The sequence below is a fragment of the Balaenoptera ricei genome, chromosome 11, assembly GCF_028023285.1.
Source record: "Balaenoptera ricei isolate mBalRic1 chromosome 11, mBalRic1.hap2, whole genome shotgun sequence".
NCBI lineage: Eukaryota > Metazoa > Chordata > Mammalia > Artiodactyla > Balaenopteridae > Balaenoptera > Balaenoptera ricei.
The window spans coordinates 2,261,995-2,279,095 of record NC_082649.1 but is presented as its reverse complement, the minus strand read 5'-3'; the positions used below and the strand labels follow the sequence as shown (position 1 = coordinate 2,279,095).

The following is a 17,101-nucleotide window of genomic DNA, read 5'->3' as shown; positions in this document are numbered from 1 at the left end:
GAAAGACTCCACCAAATGCCCAGGAAAATCATCGCAAACTTTCCGACCCCGGGAACAGAGAGAGAAGATTCGCTCAGCCTGCAGAGGTCAAACTTCTCGACAGCAACGTGGGCAAGAGGAAGGCAACTGGCAAACGCTGCCCAACCTAGAACTTATTCCCAAACCATCAGGCAAGTCTGAAGGTAGAGTAAGAGCACTTCCAGGCTCTCAAGGTCTAAAATCATCTTGCCTTCCAGGCGTCCACGCTCCTTAAAGCGACTGCAGGATCTGCACCACCGGAGCAGGGAGAGCACAGGATCCCGAGGTCAGATGTGACACCCGGATGGAGCAAAGGTGCCCAGGAGGGGTCATATTGCGGGGTAGACCACCGACAGACGAGTAGATGGTAGTGTCCTCGGGGAAATGGGTGCCAAATGGCTAGGAAGAAGTTGGAGAAGAATCAGTGAAACGGGGCAGGACCCTAGGGTCCTTCCCCCCTTGTCCTCAGCCTGCCTTTTGTCTGTGGAAAAACTTTAGGCAAAGAATAAGTTTAATCAGAGAAGTGAGAAAACGCAGAAACAGAGAAAAGCGGTCAAACAGGACAAGACAATAGTTTAGTCATTAAGCATACTCAAGGCCCTTTAGTTCCTCAAGGGCCACAGATCGTATTCTGAGCCACATCCTGGGAGCCGTCTTGTAGATACTGAAACCCCACCAGGTGGAAGGAGTGAACTGCATGACGACCAGGCTGTAGCCATGACACAAGCTGCCACAGTTCTGAGAACCGGCCTCAAGGAAACGGGAACCAACCGACCCTGGAACTGAAGACTAACTGCACTTAATCAAGACGACGCTGGTCAGAGCACCGCATGGCCGACATCAGGATGCCTGTCAGAGCTGCCTGTGCTGTTTCTGCGTGTAGCCGCCTCCCTCCACCTATAGAAGCCCTTGCCCCCTGTCAGGGGTGCGTCGGCCTCTGGACACGAGTTCACCCTCCCCCCACCCCGGCTGCCGGCATCCAAAATAAAGCAAACTTTCCTTTCCACCAACCCGGCCTCTTTACTGGCTTTTGCACAGCAGGCAGCTGGACCCCACTTCTGGTTACATCAGCAGTAGATACAAAGGAAGCGAAGCTCTGGATGTGTGTGTGTGATGTGTGTGTGTGTGTGTGCGCATGCGGGGGCATATTCAGCTTTAGCAAACACAGAGGCAAAACCGGATGTATCATTTAGAAACACGGGGCTTCAAGAGTCTGGAGAAGTGGGGAGGCCCGGGACGGGAGCTGCTGATTCTTTCAGAAGCCATTTACAATCCTTCAAAATGGTTAAAAGTTAATTTTCGGAAGATACACGGACTTCCAAACTTTCCAACGTCACCTATGAAAATTTTTCTTTCACAGTGCTTACCTATCAAAATGTGATGGTGACAGATGTTGGTACCTTGGATCCCAGGTGGAAAAACAGGCAAGAATTGAAGTACTTTGAAATAGTTTTATTGGCTTATAAGACCTTTGCATATAAAAAAAATACCCAAAACACTATGCAGTATTAAATCACAATTACATTTTTTTACCAATTGAAACTACCCAGAATATCCATTTTTTAAAGGAAAAAAACCCTACAGAACTGAATTCTGAAATGACATTATGACTTAAATACTATGACAAAATAGGTCATCCCTCGTAACGTTAATTCATTGCACAAAGCTGCCAGACCGTTTCATGAGCATAACGTCGCACAGAGTGCAAACGAACACAATTTCGACGCCACACATTCGGCTGAAGGAACCGCGCCCCCCCGCAGGAACGCTTACACCGCTGGCACGGAAGGTCGGCCTGCTGTGACTCCCGCCAGGCCGCCCACCCGGCGATCCAGGGCCTCCCCCGGCCCGGCCCAGCCTCCGAGTCAGCACCGCCGCTGCTTAAAGAAATCCACGCCCCTCAGTTCTTCGGGCAGGTAGTCCTGGTCCACGGGCTCGCTGTGCACGGGGTTGTACTTGTAGCCCTGGCCGTAGCCTAGGTCCTTCATGAGCCTGGTGGGCGCGTTGCGCAGGTGCAGGGGGACGGGGGGCAGGGGCCCCTGGTGGCTCCGCAGGCAGGCCTTGACGTTGCTGTAGGCGCTGTACACCTCGACAGACTTCGGGGCTCGGGCCAAGTAGACGACGCACTGGGCCAGGAGCACCTGGGCGAGAGGGCACCACGGTCACGGAGGCGCCGCCTCTGGTTAGTTCTGAGAAGAGCCCCCCGCCCCCATCCCCGCCCCCAGGCTTTTACTCCCCCGCTTTGCCCACAGTCTGGATCACCTAGGACAGAAAGAAGACATTCCTGCTTGAGGCGAGAGGCTGAACCAGACCACTGGTTTTCTTTTCTTTTCTTTTTTTTTTAAACTGAAAGAACTTTTTATTATATGAAATTTTTCCTGAAACCCGAATATATAAAGCTAATAAGCAGGAGCTGCTCTGTTTGTGGGTGAACTTGCAGAGATTTCCTGTTTGGCTCCTCTGACACTTCCGTCCCCAGGAAACCCTGGGCACCTCCTCGGCACTCAGGACTCCCCCAGTTTGAACACATGACCCTGCTGACACCCGAGGTCCCCTCTCTAGAGTCTTAAGCTTCTAAGATGCGAGTGAGAAAGCCAAGCAGCTTCTTCATTGGCCCAGGCACCCATGGTGAGGGACCACAAAGGGACACAGCGTGAGAGCAAGGGACCGATTTGCAAAGAACGGAGCGGGTTCCCTTACCTCGCACTCGGGCATGCCTATAAAGTGACAGCCTTGGTAGGCAGCAACTGCTTGTGTTAATGCAGATGGGTCGGCCAGACCTGCCACACACACAGAGACAAAGGCACGTGTAAGTCATAACGCACACCCCCATCCTGACCCATCACTGCCTGCAGACTTTGACCAAAAAATCCACTCAGCAAAATCTGATCTCGTTACCTTACTGGAGATATCTACTGAGTGGTTACTGCGCAGTGTCAAGAACTGTCTCCTCATGGATAAAAACTCTGCATCTGGTAGGAAAAACAGGAGACTACGTACAACCCACGTAAGGAGCAGAGGCCACGGAGACAGTCACAAGGATGGACACGTTAAAAGCAGAACATCTACCAACACTATAAAGAAAGGTAAATCTTTCTGGTCGTTTTCTTTAAATAGTGTCCAGAATCTTCCATCTCTTTCTCAGGAGCTGCCTGATGGAACCAGAACACCTGACTGCAAAGCAAATTTAAAATGTTTCTTTTATTTCAACACAGGCACCTCAGAGATATTGTGGGTTTGGTTCTAGACCACTGCAATAAAGCGAATACGGCAATAAAGCAAGTCGCATGAAATCTTTGGTTTCCCAGTGCGTACAAAGGTTATGTTTACACTCTACCGTCACCAACAGCATTATGTCTAAAAATACTTTATTGCTAAAAAAATGCTAACCATCATCTGAGCCTTCAGTGAGCCAATCTTTCTGTAGTAGTGGCATCAAAGATGACTCATCACTATCTCCATAACAAAAATATAACGGAGACGAAGAAGTGTGAAATATCATGAGAATTACCGAAGTGCGACAGAGACACCATGGGAGCAGCTGCTGTGGGAAAAAGGGTGCTGCCAGACCCGCTTGACACAGGGTTGCCGCAAACCTTCGCTTCGTAAAAAACGCACTGTCTGTGACATGCAGCAAAGTGCAGATGATATGAGGGGGCCTGTCCTCCTGCGTGGTCCCCACCGCGGAGGAAGCAGGAAACGGTGACTCTGGGAGACCAACACCCCGAGCACACCCCCCCCCCCCCACCCCAGGAACAAGCGGCTGTGCTCACCCTGACCCTCTTCCTCCTCCTCACCTGCCCCGCACGGAGCCAGGAGGTTCCCAGGCCGGAAGGCAGCAGCACCCCTGGGCCCCGGCCCCCCCGTCACTCACCCACGTCCTCGCTGGCAAACCTCACGAGCCGCCGGGCCACGTACAGCGGGTCCTCGCCCCCCTCCAGCATGCGCCCCAGCCAGTAGAGGGAGGCGCTCGGGTCCGAGCCCCGCATGGACTTGTGCAGCGCGGAGATGCAGTTGTAATGCTCCTCTCCTGGACACCAAAGGGCACCGCTCAGCCTCGGCGGGACGCGGGACCCGCCGCTCACACGCCATCCGGGCCGCGCGCTGCTCTCCCCCGGCCGACTTCAAGGAAGCCTGCACTAGTGAGGGGCCCAGGAAGGCCTGAGGAGAGCGAGGTTTGACAGCCGCCCTCCAGCTGCCCGGCGACCGGTGTGGGCCGCCGAGCCTGGATGTGGGCAGGGGGGCCGGCAGCGCAGGCTCGGCCAACCCGCGGACACGGAGGGCGCAGGAGAGCTCCCCTCCGCTCGCCTCGTCAACTGTGAGCGACGAGACGGCCCTGAGCCTCCCCCGCTGCAAAGGTCCTTGGCTCTCACGCGTTTACTAGGTCCACGATGAAGGTAACACGGTCGAGGCCACGGGCTCTGGAGCCAGGCGGCCTGGGTTTAAATGCCAAGCGCACCGGCCACGTGACCGTGGGCAAGTCTGACCGCGTCTGTGTCTTGGTCCCTCATCTGTAAAATGGGTGCAAGACCAGCTAGCTCACGGGGCTGACTAATAACGTTCGCCAGGCACAGAGCAAGCCCTGTAGGAATGTGCATGGTTAGATATTCTATGCTAGCTTCTATTTTTGCTTTTATCATACACCACTTTATAGCCTAGAATTCCACACTATTTGTGTAGAACCTCCACCTCAATGCAGGGCAGAGAACTTTTCTCATTTGGAAACCTCCTCACTCTGACACAGAAATATCTGAGCTATCTACTAAATCCCACAGGTGGGTTACTATATGCTAGATGACATGAAAAGAAATAATTAAAATCCTGGGGGTGGCGGTCTTTGTCTCAGCAGAGTTATAAAAAAGGCCAAGAGTACCAGCGAGCAGGTTCCCAGGGCGAGGCCTCTATCCTCCGTATTTATGGAACAAAGCCTGTGAGAGGACGATTCTCTGGGATCTGAAGTGCATTTGTGTCCGCCGACCCACTGTGGGTGGGGATGTGACAGCGGGGGCGGCACAAAGGGGAAGGCTCCTAGAACGTGCGGGTTCTCAAGGCCTGGCCCAGGCGGGCAGCACACAGCTGCGGAGAACAGGGGTCCCCGTCATGTGTGGCTCCCCCTGATGGAACGTGACCCCGAGAGGCCGGAACCAGCATGTGTGTGTGTGTGTGTGTGCGTGTGTGTGCGCGCGCACACATACGTGCTGCAGGGATGAGGCTGGTGACCGCGGGGTGGGCTGGCGTGCAGGCAGCACCAACACGGGGGAAGGTCCTGTCCTCGGAATCCGTCAGACTTGGATTTGAGGATGAGTTTTAGCACTTGCTTTGTGAACTTAGGCTTTGCCATCTGTAAAGTGGGGTAACATTAATAGTTACCTACCGCCTAAGGTTGTTTTGAAAATTACAAAACAAACTTCCACGTTAGCTACCATTATGTTAGATGGCAGCTCTCTGATTTTTAGCTGACGGTCTGATGACACGTGAGAGCAGTTCCAGTGGGTCCCGTCAGAATGAAGCATCACCTTAGGACAACCACAAGGGAGAAACACCAGAGCCCCCCGAAACAACGGGAGTCCAGCACGTGGGCGTTATTTCTACCTCTGGAAATTTTACATTTCGTTCACATCTCCAATCCTTGCACTTGGCCAAAGCGAAGCAATGCTCTACACCCAGAATGTTTCACTGTTCAGATTTTCTGAGCATTCATACAACTTCGGGGCACAAAGTGCTGGGGGCTGAGATGCCTGGGCTGCGTCGGGACGTGGACAGGAGCGGCCGTGACGGGCTTCCAGCATGTCCTTAGTGCCCCCAGTCGGCTGAGGCGCTTCCCAGGGGTCACACGGCCCGCTCGGTGCCCTCATCAGGAGGCCATGCCCGGAACCAGTCATTGCCAAGCTTCCCCCACGCCCCGCCCCGGCCAGTAGGAGGAGCTTCCATCACCAAGAAGCATCTGGAAACACTGCAGACACGGCACGCAGAGTGACAGCTCGAGCCATCAGCTTCCTTTCAAAGGTGTAGAAATCTACTCCAGCTCCTGCCGTGTGACTGCCGAGAATCACACAGACCCAAGTCTACCCTACAGCCTCATCTGCAGCAGACTCTCTTCAGCACCCGCGTCTTTTATAAAAAGACACAAACGTGCTGTGCTTACAACATTTAATATCGCCAGGTCAGGAATTTAATAAAAGCTGGTATCATATTTGGTACCTGTAAATACGGTTCTATGAAAACAGATACATACACACGTCAACTTTAATTTTTTAAAAAACTACTATGAAATAAAAGCACCAAGTTCGATGTAAACTTAATTTTTCGCAGAGACTCTAAGAATTAAGGATTCTACCTCTCACTGAGCTACTGAAATCAGAGGCGCACCCAACTTCCCGCAGTCTCACACCCGCTCTCATCAGGGCCGTCCTGCTCTGCACCCGAGCAATCGGGAAGCAGGCCTGCGACACGGGGCTCTGGGCGGTCACTCACCTGCTCGGTCGTACAGGATGTGAGAGCGCTGGAGGCCTTCCTTCACGTCGCTCTCGGTGACCAGCACGCGGCTGGGAGGGTAGCTCTGCCCGCTCTTCTTCCCGAACGCCTTCCTGGCGCTCAGCCTGGCCAGCACCGCCAGCTGCAGCCCGTTCAGTCCGGCCCGCGCGTCCCCGTCGCTCAGGCGGGCCAGCGTGTCCACCGCCTTGTCCTCTATGAGCACGCAGGGCCTGCAACACCACCGGGAGCGCGTCACACTCGGGGGACACGCTCACCCCGCAGCGCTCTGTGACCTTCTGTCCCCGCAAGGCCACTAACGAGCCACCCGAGGTTCCAGCCTCTGCCCTGGATCCCAAACCACTGTGTTAAAGCGGGTCCACGGTGTCACGCGGGTTGGCATCAAGACTGGGAACTGCCTCGCCCTGGAGTCGCGAGGTGATTTCACTGGACGCTCTGCCCTCTGCATCTGTGGGTTCCGCATCCACGGATTCAACCGGCCTCGGATGGAAAACGTCAGGGGGAAAGATTCCAGATAGTTCCAAAAGGCACAGCTTGAATCTGCTGCACACCAACAACTATTTACAAAGCACTCACAACATATTTACAACGATCTACGTGTCATTTACATTGTGTTAGGTATTATAAGTCCTCTAGAGATGATCTGAAGTGTACGGATGTGCTCGGGTCCTATGCAAACACTGCGCCATTTTACGGAAGGGACCTGAGCGTCCACCACCCTCGGATTTTGGTATCTGTTGGGGCAGGGGCCCTGGAACCATTCCCCCGCAGATACTGAGTGACAACTGCATAAGCACACACATGTCCCTTATTTTACAAACAACCCACCAGGTCCCCAGTCCCTCTGGGCACAGCAGGACCCAGAAGCAGGGCTCTGGGGTTTAGGCCTGGGGCACGCTGCCACGGGGGTACTAAGCCCATGCGGACCTTCGTAAAGGAGGTCTAACTGTGACTTCTGTTCGAGTCTAACTGAACTACTTTTCCTATTCCCAGTCTAGTTACACGAGATATGTGACACGTTTAGTTACATAGAGGGGTCTTATTCCTTCCGGCTAGGTGCCAGCTGCACATGTGCAAAGCAAAAAATAATCGTCCAAAGTTACGGCTCACCCATGTCATCGTCAACCTTCATCAGCTGCTTGGGAAACAACTCCTAGGCATCCACTGGGCTGGGCCAAGGCGGGGAGTGGGAGGCGGCCACAAAAGGGGCCCAGCTTGTCTACGGAGGTCCACGCAGAGTTCCTGACCACACACCCACCCCCCACCTCGCTTTGGGGAACAGCCTGAACGACCCCAATCTGCACCTCACTCCCTGACGATCCCAAACCACTGCTCTCACTCACCTCCCTGCTCCCTCACCGAAGCCAGCCAAGCCTTCCGGGGACCGCCTCCCACCCCAGGGATTAGCTGCGCTGTGAACGACTCTTCCAGGACTCCTGACAGCCGCCTGGGCCCCAGAGCTGTGGGAAGAGCCTACAGGCCCACCCTCTTCCCTTCCTGATCAGACACCACACACACCGAGGCCGCCTCACTGGCTCTTCGTAAAGCTGACGGCCCGTTTCTGAAGCAGATTTTTGATGACTTGGAAAAAACTAGACAACCCACACTAAAGAGAACGTGTTGCACGGGCCCCCATCAGAGGGGGTGTGGCAGCCCAGGTATGCCTAAGAGGAGGGCAGTCGGGGCTCGGTGACGGCACATCATCTGCGTGTGCGCGCGTGTGTGTATGCGTGTGCGCGCGTGTGCATGCGTGAACACGCGTATGTGTGTACTTGTATACATGTATGTGTACGTGTGTGTGTACACGTGTGTGTGTATAGACGTGTGTGTGTGTTTGGGGGGGGGCAGAGAGACCCAAACGGCCTGAACATCTCATCTCAGAACTACTAAAAGCAACGCTTTCCATCCCCTTGGAAGGCTTCCTAGCAACAAAGAGCCCGCAGGGCCATCTGCAGGAGGAAAGCGATGGAGCCGGAACCCTGGGTGAGCGTCACCTGGAGCGGGCCATTTGGTGGTGACACGCCGTCTCTCCATCCCCCCGCCACTGCCGGGGCCGCGAGGATTGGAATTACGTTTCATTCTTCACGCCCAGTGCCTGGCGGACGTCAGGCACTCCACATCTGCACAACGAATGGACTAACTTCAATTTCCCCACAATCTCAGAGTGAAACATGTATTTTTAAACATGGTGACATATGGAAAGTACAAAAAAAACAAAAACATAAAAACCCCTTATCTGCACCACCTAGAGAACAACAGCTGCCAGGTCATGTGCTGAATTTCCTCTATGGGCCATCCACCCACGTCACTATCAACCTCACTGAACCTGGGTGGTGTGACCTGGGGTTCCGGACATACTGGGTGGCAGGTAGAACCTTCTGAACATCTCGTGAATTTCTATCCTATAAATATCCAGTCTAGTTTTTAAAACAAAATTGGGGTCATACCATATAGCGTTTGCAACCTTACTAACAAAAAATATAATTTTGAAATACAAGCAAGTTACTCAGAACTCTGAATATTACTTTTTCACCAAATGGGATTAGAAAAAATGCAAACACTAGCGACAAAGGGGTGACGTCACCTGTTGCTCTGCCACCTGCAGGTCAGGGCTCTGGTGCACGTACCTCCCTCCTGTGTGACGGTCCACCGGAGGCACCGAGAGGCGTGAAGTGCTTGGGGGCAGAGAACAGACAGGTGGGTGCTCTCCCAGCCCAGTCCTCCCGCGCTGCCACGCCTCCTCACGGGCCTCGCTCGTGATGAGAGAAGCCGACGAGCAGACTGTGATTAGCCTTTAAAACTGGGGATGGGTTCTGCGTGGTGGAAAAGGAAATCCTTCCTTCGCTGTTTAGACTCTTAACCAAAGTCCACCCCGTTCCACTGTCATCCCGTCCGTCAGGCCTGGAGTCGGGGGGACGGGAGGGCGCCCACCCCGGCCCCCAGTGCTCCACACCCCCTGCCATGCGAGCCACACTCCAATTTCAGCCCCGTCCAAAATGAATCTCTTTAAACACAAACAAATCTGTCAGCACCTGGGCTCCACTAGCCAAGGTGCCACTCGGGACGGTCACGCGCTAAGTCTCTGTTGGGAACTTGCCGCCAGGATTGCTGCACAGGACGCGGCCGGAGGTCCCGGCCCCCGCCAGCCCATCCCGACCCCCGCTGCCACCAGCCAGCTTCCGAAGAGGAATAAACTGCGCCAAAACACCTTGAGATCTCAGGAGAGGGAACGGAGGAGGGTCACGCGAGAACAGAGGCAGGGACGCGGGCACCGCCCCTGGCAAAACTCCGCAACAAACAGCCTCTGCTGCACAGATCACGTGGACAGTACTCCGGCTCCAGAGAGTTTAAGGCTATTGTAAAACGGAAGCGTCCACTTTTACAATGTTTCTCATTTGCAAGTAACTTTCCAAAGTCATCAAAGAATTAACTGAGGCGCAAGCTACCTTGGGGATAGAGTGCCTGAAATTGCACAGCATCCCACAGAGAAATAAGCAGTAGACAGTAAATTATATCGTTATACCGTGATTTAAAAAACTGTCCCATAATAAGGGAAAAAATGGTTTAAGTGCACTGGGAAAGATCACATTCCAAAGTAATGAGACCCAGAGAGGGAGGAAGTGACAGCCTCGTCCTCTAGCTGGAGAGCAGCATGTGGTCTGAGCCGGAACCTGGGCGCGTGCAGCAAGGCCAGCTCCCTCCTTCCCTCTTTCCTTCCAAGGCCTGCATCTTTCTGCACCTTGTTTTCCTGCTATCTAGAGGATTCTACGGCTGGATGTCTAAGCTGCAGGAGGAGTGAAGTAAGTGAAAACACGCCTGTTATTTCATGCAGAACAGAAGCACATACGTGGCTCGGTTAACCGCTCCCTGAATGACAAAACAACGCTCTGTGACTCTCTCTAAGGAAAAGGAACACTCCACGGTCAGGGTAACAAGAGCGACGTGTGTCACGTTACAGAGAACTTTCCCAAAATCCAGGTGTGTGGCTCTCAGCACAGATTTACCGACTCCACAGCCTCCAGGGCCTGACCCCGGGCACGTGCCTTTTCAAACTGTATCCCTGGTAAGTGTGACACGCAGATCTGGTCAAAAGACACAGCTGCTAAATTACGGATGGAAGCCTTTGGTTCCTAATCCTTTACAAATTAATACAGTCTGCCTGGACACGAAGAAGCACAGAGAAAGGTTAGAATGTTAGTACTCACCAGTAGCACCTTCACTCAGTACCAAGGAGGTACTAAGTAACTCCTTGAACTTCAGCCTCCTTCTTCCAACTGGGTTAGAAGCACGCTTTCAAAATCCAGCTCCATCATTCAAACTGTGTGATCTGGGGCACATGACTCGGCCTTTTTGTGTCTCAGCCTCCTGAGCAAATGACCTGTGACGTCTCCCAACTTAACTTCTCGTCAGAACTGCTAACAAGCAGACCCACGAATTAAGCCTGATACTCTTCCCTCTGCCTGCTGCTCTGGTCCTCATTCCACTTAAACTACGGCACGGCAGTGATGGGGCGAGGGAACAACCTGACAGTCATCCCACGAAATACTGATGTGAATAAAATAAATAAATTACCCTAGATAAACAAAAACGTGGGATAGAAAGTTGTAGACGTATAACGACAACCAGTACATGCACGAAAAACACACACGCAAAAGTCAGGATTTTTCTCCCTCTCAATTTCCCTTGATCACGCGCTTCCGTGAGTCCGCAGTGGACGTGCTGCTTGGCGGAAAGCCGGAGTGGGCGCGCAGAGAGGGCAGCAGCCCTGCAGACCCCGGCGCACGCCCCGCACGTGGAGGCCCCTCCTGGAGCTCCCACCGCGGGTGGCGGTCCCGCCTCAGCTCTACCCTAAAGCCACACGACCTGGGGCCGATAGGGTCCTCGGCCGTGTCCAGGGCTCTCACGAGGCACCACATAGCTCCTCCTGCGTCCAAGACAGGAGTGAGCGGCGGAGGCCGGACACACGGGGAGGGGCAGCTGAAACCTAAGCCCTGAGCCTAAAATTTGGTCTGTGCTTTAATCCTCACAGAAGAGCGGCTCCAGAGCAGTGGGGGTGAGGGTGGAGGCACCAGCCTCCCAGCGGATGGGCCTCGGCCTCCGGCGTTACGGCTGCTGATGCGGGACCCTGGGGCAGCTGAGGAATACGCCCTAATACAAATACGGGAAAACCTCTGACCCAAGTAACCCAGCCAATCATCCACGATACACAGCCCGTGCATCACGCAGCTCTCACGATACAGAAAGAGATCGCCAAGAGGAAAGGGATGGCCTTTAATGCATCATTTTCAGTTAAAATTTCTTTACTTTCACGGAACTGAGTTTGACTTCTAGAGTGCTCAAAAATCATCCTAAAAAGACTAAAGGAGTTCCATGGTAATGTTTATATTAATTCTTAGTGTCTTAAAAAGAAAAAAACCTGCAGGAACAGGAAATTAGAATCTGAGCATAAACTTCAAAAGATTCGTAAGGTAAGTCTATCCTGTGAAGAAAATAATCAATAAGCCTTCTCATGGTCGGTCTTCCACGCTTCGAAAAAGAAGTGTGCTAGGAAAAGACCCACATCTGTCAGCACAAAAGCAAACACCCAAGTACTAAAGTAAGGGGCTAAGCAGTTAAAGCTGGAAGAACTACAGATAAGCCCACGATGGGCTCTAACTCGCATGTGAAAAGCCAGGAACCGGCTGCAGAGACAGAGCCAGCCTGTCTGCCTGTCTGTAACCCAGCACTTCCCTCCTCCGTCCCCGTCTCTCCTAGAAGGACCCCGTCTCTCCTAGAAGGACGTTTCTCCATCCCGCCCCTCCAGCCCCAGCCGGGGATTCTCCGGGAGGTGCTGCCCCAGGGCCCTGCCAGAGTCGGAGTCACTTACTCAGAACCGCTGTTGCTGCCGTGGCTCAGAGGGTCGGCGGGGCGGCTGGAGTCCAGGACGTGGATCCCCAGGGAGTTGATCGCCCGCATCAAGACAGTCACCACAGCCTCCACTGGAAGCTTCTCGAGAACGATAACCCGGCAGCGGCTCAGAAGAGCAGCGTTGACCTGGAAGGAGGGGTTCTCCGTGGTCGCCCCAATCAGCGTGATGGTTCCACACTCCACGTGAGGAAGGAACGTGTCCTGATCGTGGAGGAAAACAAAAGAAATTGACCCCAGTCGACAACCTGCAGGATCCTGGGTAAGTCGGCTGTTCCTTCCTTCTCCTAATTCCGAGTTCAGGATTAGGTTAGGAACTTAGACTGCTCACTGTGAGTCCTGATGTTTAAACATTTATGAAAATTGGAAGCTTGACCCAAAGTGGTTTTTCTGATATGTATGGCTCAGAGATACAGCAACAATTTCATTTAGCAGATAGAGGAAGCATTTTCTGGTCAGCAAAAAAAAAACGCTAAGAAAAAGTGAGCACACAGGCATAAAGGAGAAGGGCTGAGGGTCTAGGTTTCTGCAGACGCAGAGCTATCATCATCCCCAGCCCCGGGCATTATGCAGCGACCTCACGGGCTTTACACTCACGTCAGCGTTCACAAGGACCAAAAGAAAGTAGAAAGAAGTGCACGTACCTGCTGAGACTTATTGAACCGATGAATCTCGTCAATAAAAAGGATGGTTTTCCTCTTGAAAAAGCGCTTCTCGTTCTGAGCTTGTTTGATGGCGTCGCGCACGTCGGTTGTCTTGGCGCTGGTGGCCGACAGCGTCACGAACCTCACGCTGTGTTTCTTGCTGTTGTTAGCTATGATGTGGGCCAGCGTGGTCTGCGACAGAGGGCAGAGCGTGGAAGCGGATGAGATGGAGAGACGCGCGCCCAGGCTGGCAGAGCAGCTGCGGCGGCGGCTCCGCGCAGCCTGAACGCAGAGGCGCGCTCGGCAGCAGACACGATCGGAGACGGCGCAGCGCGCTTCCAAACGTGCGGAAGAGTGTTACGAAGGAAACGGGAAAGCAGCTGAAAGTTCGGCCGATCCTGATCTCCTCTCCTTCGTGTCTAACCCCATCCGATGCCTTCCTGGGCACGCTAAGATCTCTAGAATCCCCGGAAAGAGCGGCCACCTTGCGGCAGCAGAGCCTGGCGACAGCCGTGACCTCTCCCAGCCAAGAAAACAGCACCACCGACGGGTGAGGCGCAGACCCACGGGGCTGGCTGGGCCACTTCTGGAAGCTCCGCAGGGCAGCTCGGAAGAGGAGAGCCAGCGCTTGAACTGAGAGACCAAGGACGACCCCCACCCCGTGGGACTGTCCACTGGGGACAGAGATGGAACAGCAGCACCGCGACCTGTCAGCGCTTCCCGGGAAGCGACGGAGAGACGCAGGGAAAGCGGTGCTCAGCGCCTGGCGCTTAACGGATGCTTGATAAACACACACACGCTATTATTAACTTTATTATTACTGCCAGCAGTGAAGTATAGCAGTTACGGATGGAGGTAAAGACAAACGGAAGACTGTGTCACGAGAGAGGCAAACCTGCTCCTGAATGAGTGGGCTGGGGGCGTTTGACTTTCTGAGAGTCACACAGCACCGTCAGGTACCGCGGCTGCCCCTCAGCGATCCCAGCCTACAGGCCACATCTGCTTGGCTCGTGGCCGCTGACCACCCACCACCCTGAGCAGCTCGGCCCACTGGCTCTCTTGCCAGGCATCTGCTGTGAGCTCCCCGCCACAGGGGCGTTTTTCTTGCCATCTGCCCCTACGTCCTCCACCTGATTAGCTGTCCTGACCGTCTTAAGAGCTCTAGGGAATCGCTAAGAACGCTACCGCGCGGTGCCATGCTTCCTGAGTCAACTCTGATTGTTCCTGGCTGAAGAAAAGCTCCAGTGCAAACAAGAAGGCACACCACGAGCAGGACACACGCTAGGAACTGGAATAAACGGAGATGCGATTAAGCTGTGGGAGACGAAGCTGGAAAGAAAAACTGGAGAAAAATCGTAAAAGCCCTTGTGCGCTGACGAGTCTGAACCCCACAGCTCTGAGCCCCTTCGCACCGCACCCTGGGCTTTGCTTTTCGCTCACTGGCGCTCCTTCTCCCCCCTTTCCCTGAAGATAAAAAAATATGTATTTCAGCACCTCCTCGCTTTCTCTTTTATCCGTCCTAGCTCCTGTCTCCTTAGGGCTCCTTCCCAGTCTCCCCAGCGCTCTTCCAGTGACGCCAACATCCTAAGTGCCCTCCTCTGGGCTTGTGCCAGCCCCTAAGAAAGCACTGGCCACCGAGATGCACCGATGTTGCTTCTTTAAAGGACAAGCCATCCTAAGGACAGTTATGGAAACGGTGGATGAAGGCGGCTCGCCGGGGGAAGGAGTTCTCCCGTCAGTCCTGTTAAGCGAGCGCAGTCTCAAGTTTTGAGGAAGACCCGTCTGTTGAAAAAACCACCGGCTACAAGGAGTCGGAAGCAGCACAACAGAAATTCTACAATTCCTGACTGCAGGCTGCACACCTGACTCCACCCGCCCCCGGAACAGGACGGACCACGGCCCTGGGCGGCCCGCCGCGGGGGTCCCCCGATTCCCGCGCACCCCCCGCATTCAGACACCTTCACCCTGGAAACGCCCGGAGAACGCGCCTGCGGCCCGGGGGGCGCTGCGGGGCGAGCGGACGCGCTCACCTTGCCGCAGCCCGGCGGCCCCCACAGGATGATCGAGGGCACCTCGTTGGCCTCGAGCAGCGAGCGCAGCAGCGTCTCGGGCCCCACGGCGCGGCCCTGCCCCACGAAGTCCTGCAGCGCGTCGGGCCGCATCGTGTCGGCCAGCGGCTTCCCCTCCAGCAGCTGCCGCACCTCCTCGGCCGCGGGGGCCCGGGCGTGCGGGCGGCCCCCCGGGGCCTCAAAGGCGGCGGCGGCGTCCGCGTCCCAGCGGCCCGCGTCGTCCTCGCCGTCCGCGTCGCCCGCCGCCTCCTCCTCCTCCGGCGCCTCCGCCTCGTCCCAGCTCCGCGGGGACGCGCTGCCCGCCGCCGCCGCCGGCCGCTGCCCCGCGCCCTTCCCGCCGGGGCTACCGGGCCGCGCCACCGGGAAGTCGGGGATGAGCCGCGCGCCGCTGGGTGTGGGCGGCGCGTCGTAGCTCTCTCGGCTCTCGGTCTCGCCGCCGTCGTCCGGCTCCTCGGCCTCGCCCTCGCTGCTCTCGGCCGCCGTCGGCGTGGCCGGCTGCTTGAGCGCCGAGCTCTCGGACGGCCGGCGCCGCTTGGGGCGGGGCGGCGCGGGCTCCGCGTGGCCCGCCGGGTGCAGCAGCAGACAGCGGTCCAGGTGCGAGTTGATGTGCGCGGCGGGCATGGTCTGCTGGCACACAGGGCACTGCACCCGGTGCAGCTGCGCCAGGAACGGGTCGTCCTCGGGCCCGCTCACCTCCATGGCGGCCGCCGCGCTAGGCCCCGCGCCGCGCGACCCTCGCTCGGGGAGGCGGCAGGACGCGAGCGGGCCGGCGGAGGGCGCCGCTCATGCCTCACGTCCGGGCTGCCCGCATCGGCCCGCCCTCGGCCGGCGGCCCCGGCGCCTCGCGCGGCGCGCCGGGAAGCGGAGTCCGCGGCCCCTCGCCCGGCAGCCGCTGGCAACGGCCCGCGCGGCCTGACGGGAAACGTAGTCCGCGGCCGCTCGCAACGGTTCGCGCGGCCTGTCGGGAAATGTAGTCCACGGAGGTTCGCCTGGCCGCCGTGGGCAACGGCTCGCGCGGCCTGTCGGGAAGTGTAGTCCGTGGACGTTCTCCCGGCTGCAGTGCGTTCCCTTCCGGCCGGGCTCGCGAGAGGCCAGCGGGTTGCGCGTGCGCAGGCCTATCCTCCGTGGACGGGGCGCCGGCGGAGCCGTGGAAACGCGCCGCGGCTGCGCGAGGGGAGTGGCTTTCCGCGCGTGGCGGAGGGCAGGGGGCGGAGGGCAGGGGGCGGAGGGCAGGGGGCGAAGGGCAGGGGGCGGAGAAATGGGAGAGACGCGGGACGCGCTGGCGGGGAGCTGGGTGGGGACGGAGCAAAGGGAAGACGAAGATCCTTCCGAGTGGGAGTGTTCGCCTGGGCGGCGGCGGCGGCGGCCAGAAATACGGAAAGAGAACCGCCCGTCCCAGATTGTTGGCCTTTTACCCCAAACGCGCGGTCACACACGTGGCGTCTCACGGCCGTTTTGTAGTTAAACGTTAGAAATGCGCGGGCATCTCGAGGCGGCGTTAGGCTCTGCCGCGCGCGCCGCCCCCGGGCCGAGGGACGTCGGGTTGAGACTCGCGAGGGGTCTGGCCTGGGGCGACGGGATGACCGTCTCTGGCACGCGTTCCTGCTTTTCTCTAAACTTCTTCAGAAATGTGACACAAACCTGCATTTTTGGTATTTAGAAGAAGAAAATAGAAGGGGAATGAAAACGAAAGTGAGACAATTTTAGAAAAGAAGGGACTTTCCTAAATGTTGACGAAACTGGGATGTTTATTTAATCTGCACAAGAACATCTCCTTGGAACTTACCCAAACGCAAACCCCTAAGGGTTAAATGAGCCTCTTCATATGAGATGATTTTACAAAAAGGAATGCCTCACAAAGAACTAGAATTAGGTAAAAGATGGTATAAAAGGAAAGGGCAAAGGAAGTGTTTTTGCAGTTGATACTGGTTGTGAAGCATGTGTCCCAACCTGCTGGCAAGTGTTGAGAGGACT

At 55.8% G+C, this 17,101-nt stretch overlaps 1 protein-coding gene across 5 annotated transcripts; it reads right to left on the bottom strand.

The window, feature by feature from the left end:
- Positions 1-1,455: 1,455 nt before the first annotated feature.
- Positions 1,456-15,980, bottom strand: WRNIP1 (WRN helicase interacting protein 1). 5 transcript variants are annotated; one of them, XR_009505617.1, is made up of 8 exons: positions 15,089-15,980; positions 13,059-13,250; positions 12,377-12,618; positions 6,493-6,722; positions 3,893-4,048; positions 3,530-3,639; positions 2,719-2,798; positions 2,070-2,159 (listed from the first exon to the last, which is right to left on the bottom strand). XR_009505617.1 is itself a non-coding variant. In XM_059937791.1 (7 exons), exons 1-7 carry the CDS (start codon positions 15,824-15,826, stop codon positions 1,884-1,886), a joined length of 1,914 nt encoding a protein of 637 aa, XP_059793774.1. In that variant the 5' UTR covers positions 15,827-15,975; the 3' UTR covers positions 1,456-1,883. The 5 variants fall into 5 exon arrangements, 2 of the variants coding, with proteins under 2 accessions (XP_059793774.1, XP_059793775.1); XR_009505619.1 differs by lacking the exon at positions 3,530-3,639 and adding an exon at positions 2,917-2,990 and having other exon boundaries at positions 15,089-15,979; XR_009505618.1 differs by lacking the exon at positions 2,070-2,159 and adding an exon at positions 2,917-2,990.
- Between the last annotated feature and the right edge of the window lie 1,121 nt (positions 15,981-17,101).

Coding starts and splice junctions, on each gene's coding strand:
- WRNIP1 (XM_059937791.1), bottom strand. CDS start 15,826: ATGGAGGTGAGCGGGCCCGAGGACGACCCGTTCCTGGCGCAGCTGCAC. Junction 13,251..15,088: donor GGCCGCCGGGCTGCGGCAAG/GTGAGCGCGTCC, acceptor CCTCTGTCGCAG/ACCACGCTGGCCCACATCAT. Junction 2,160..2,718: donor TAGGCATGCCCGAGTGCGAG/GTAAGGGAACCC, acceptor CCTCTCGCCCAG/GTGCTCCTGGCCCAGTGCGT.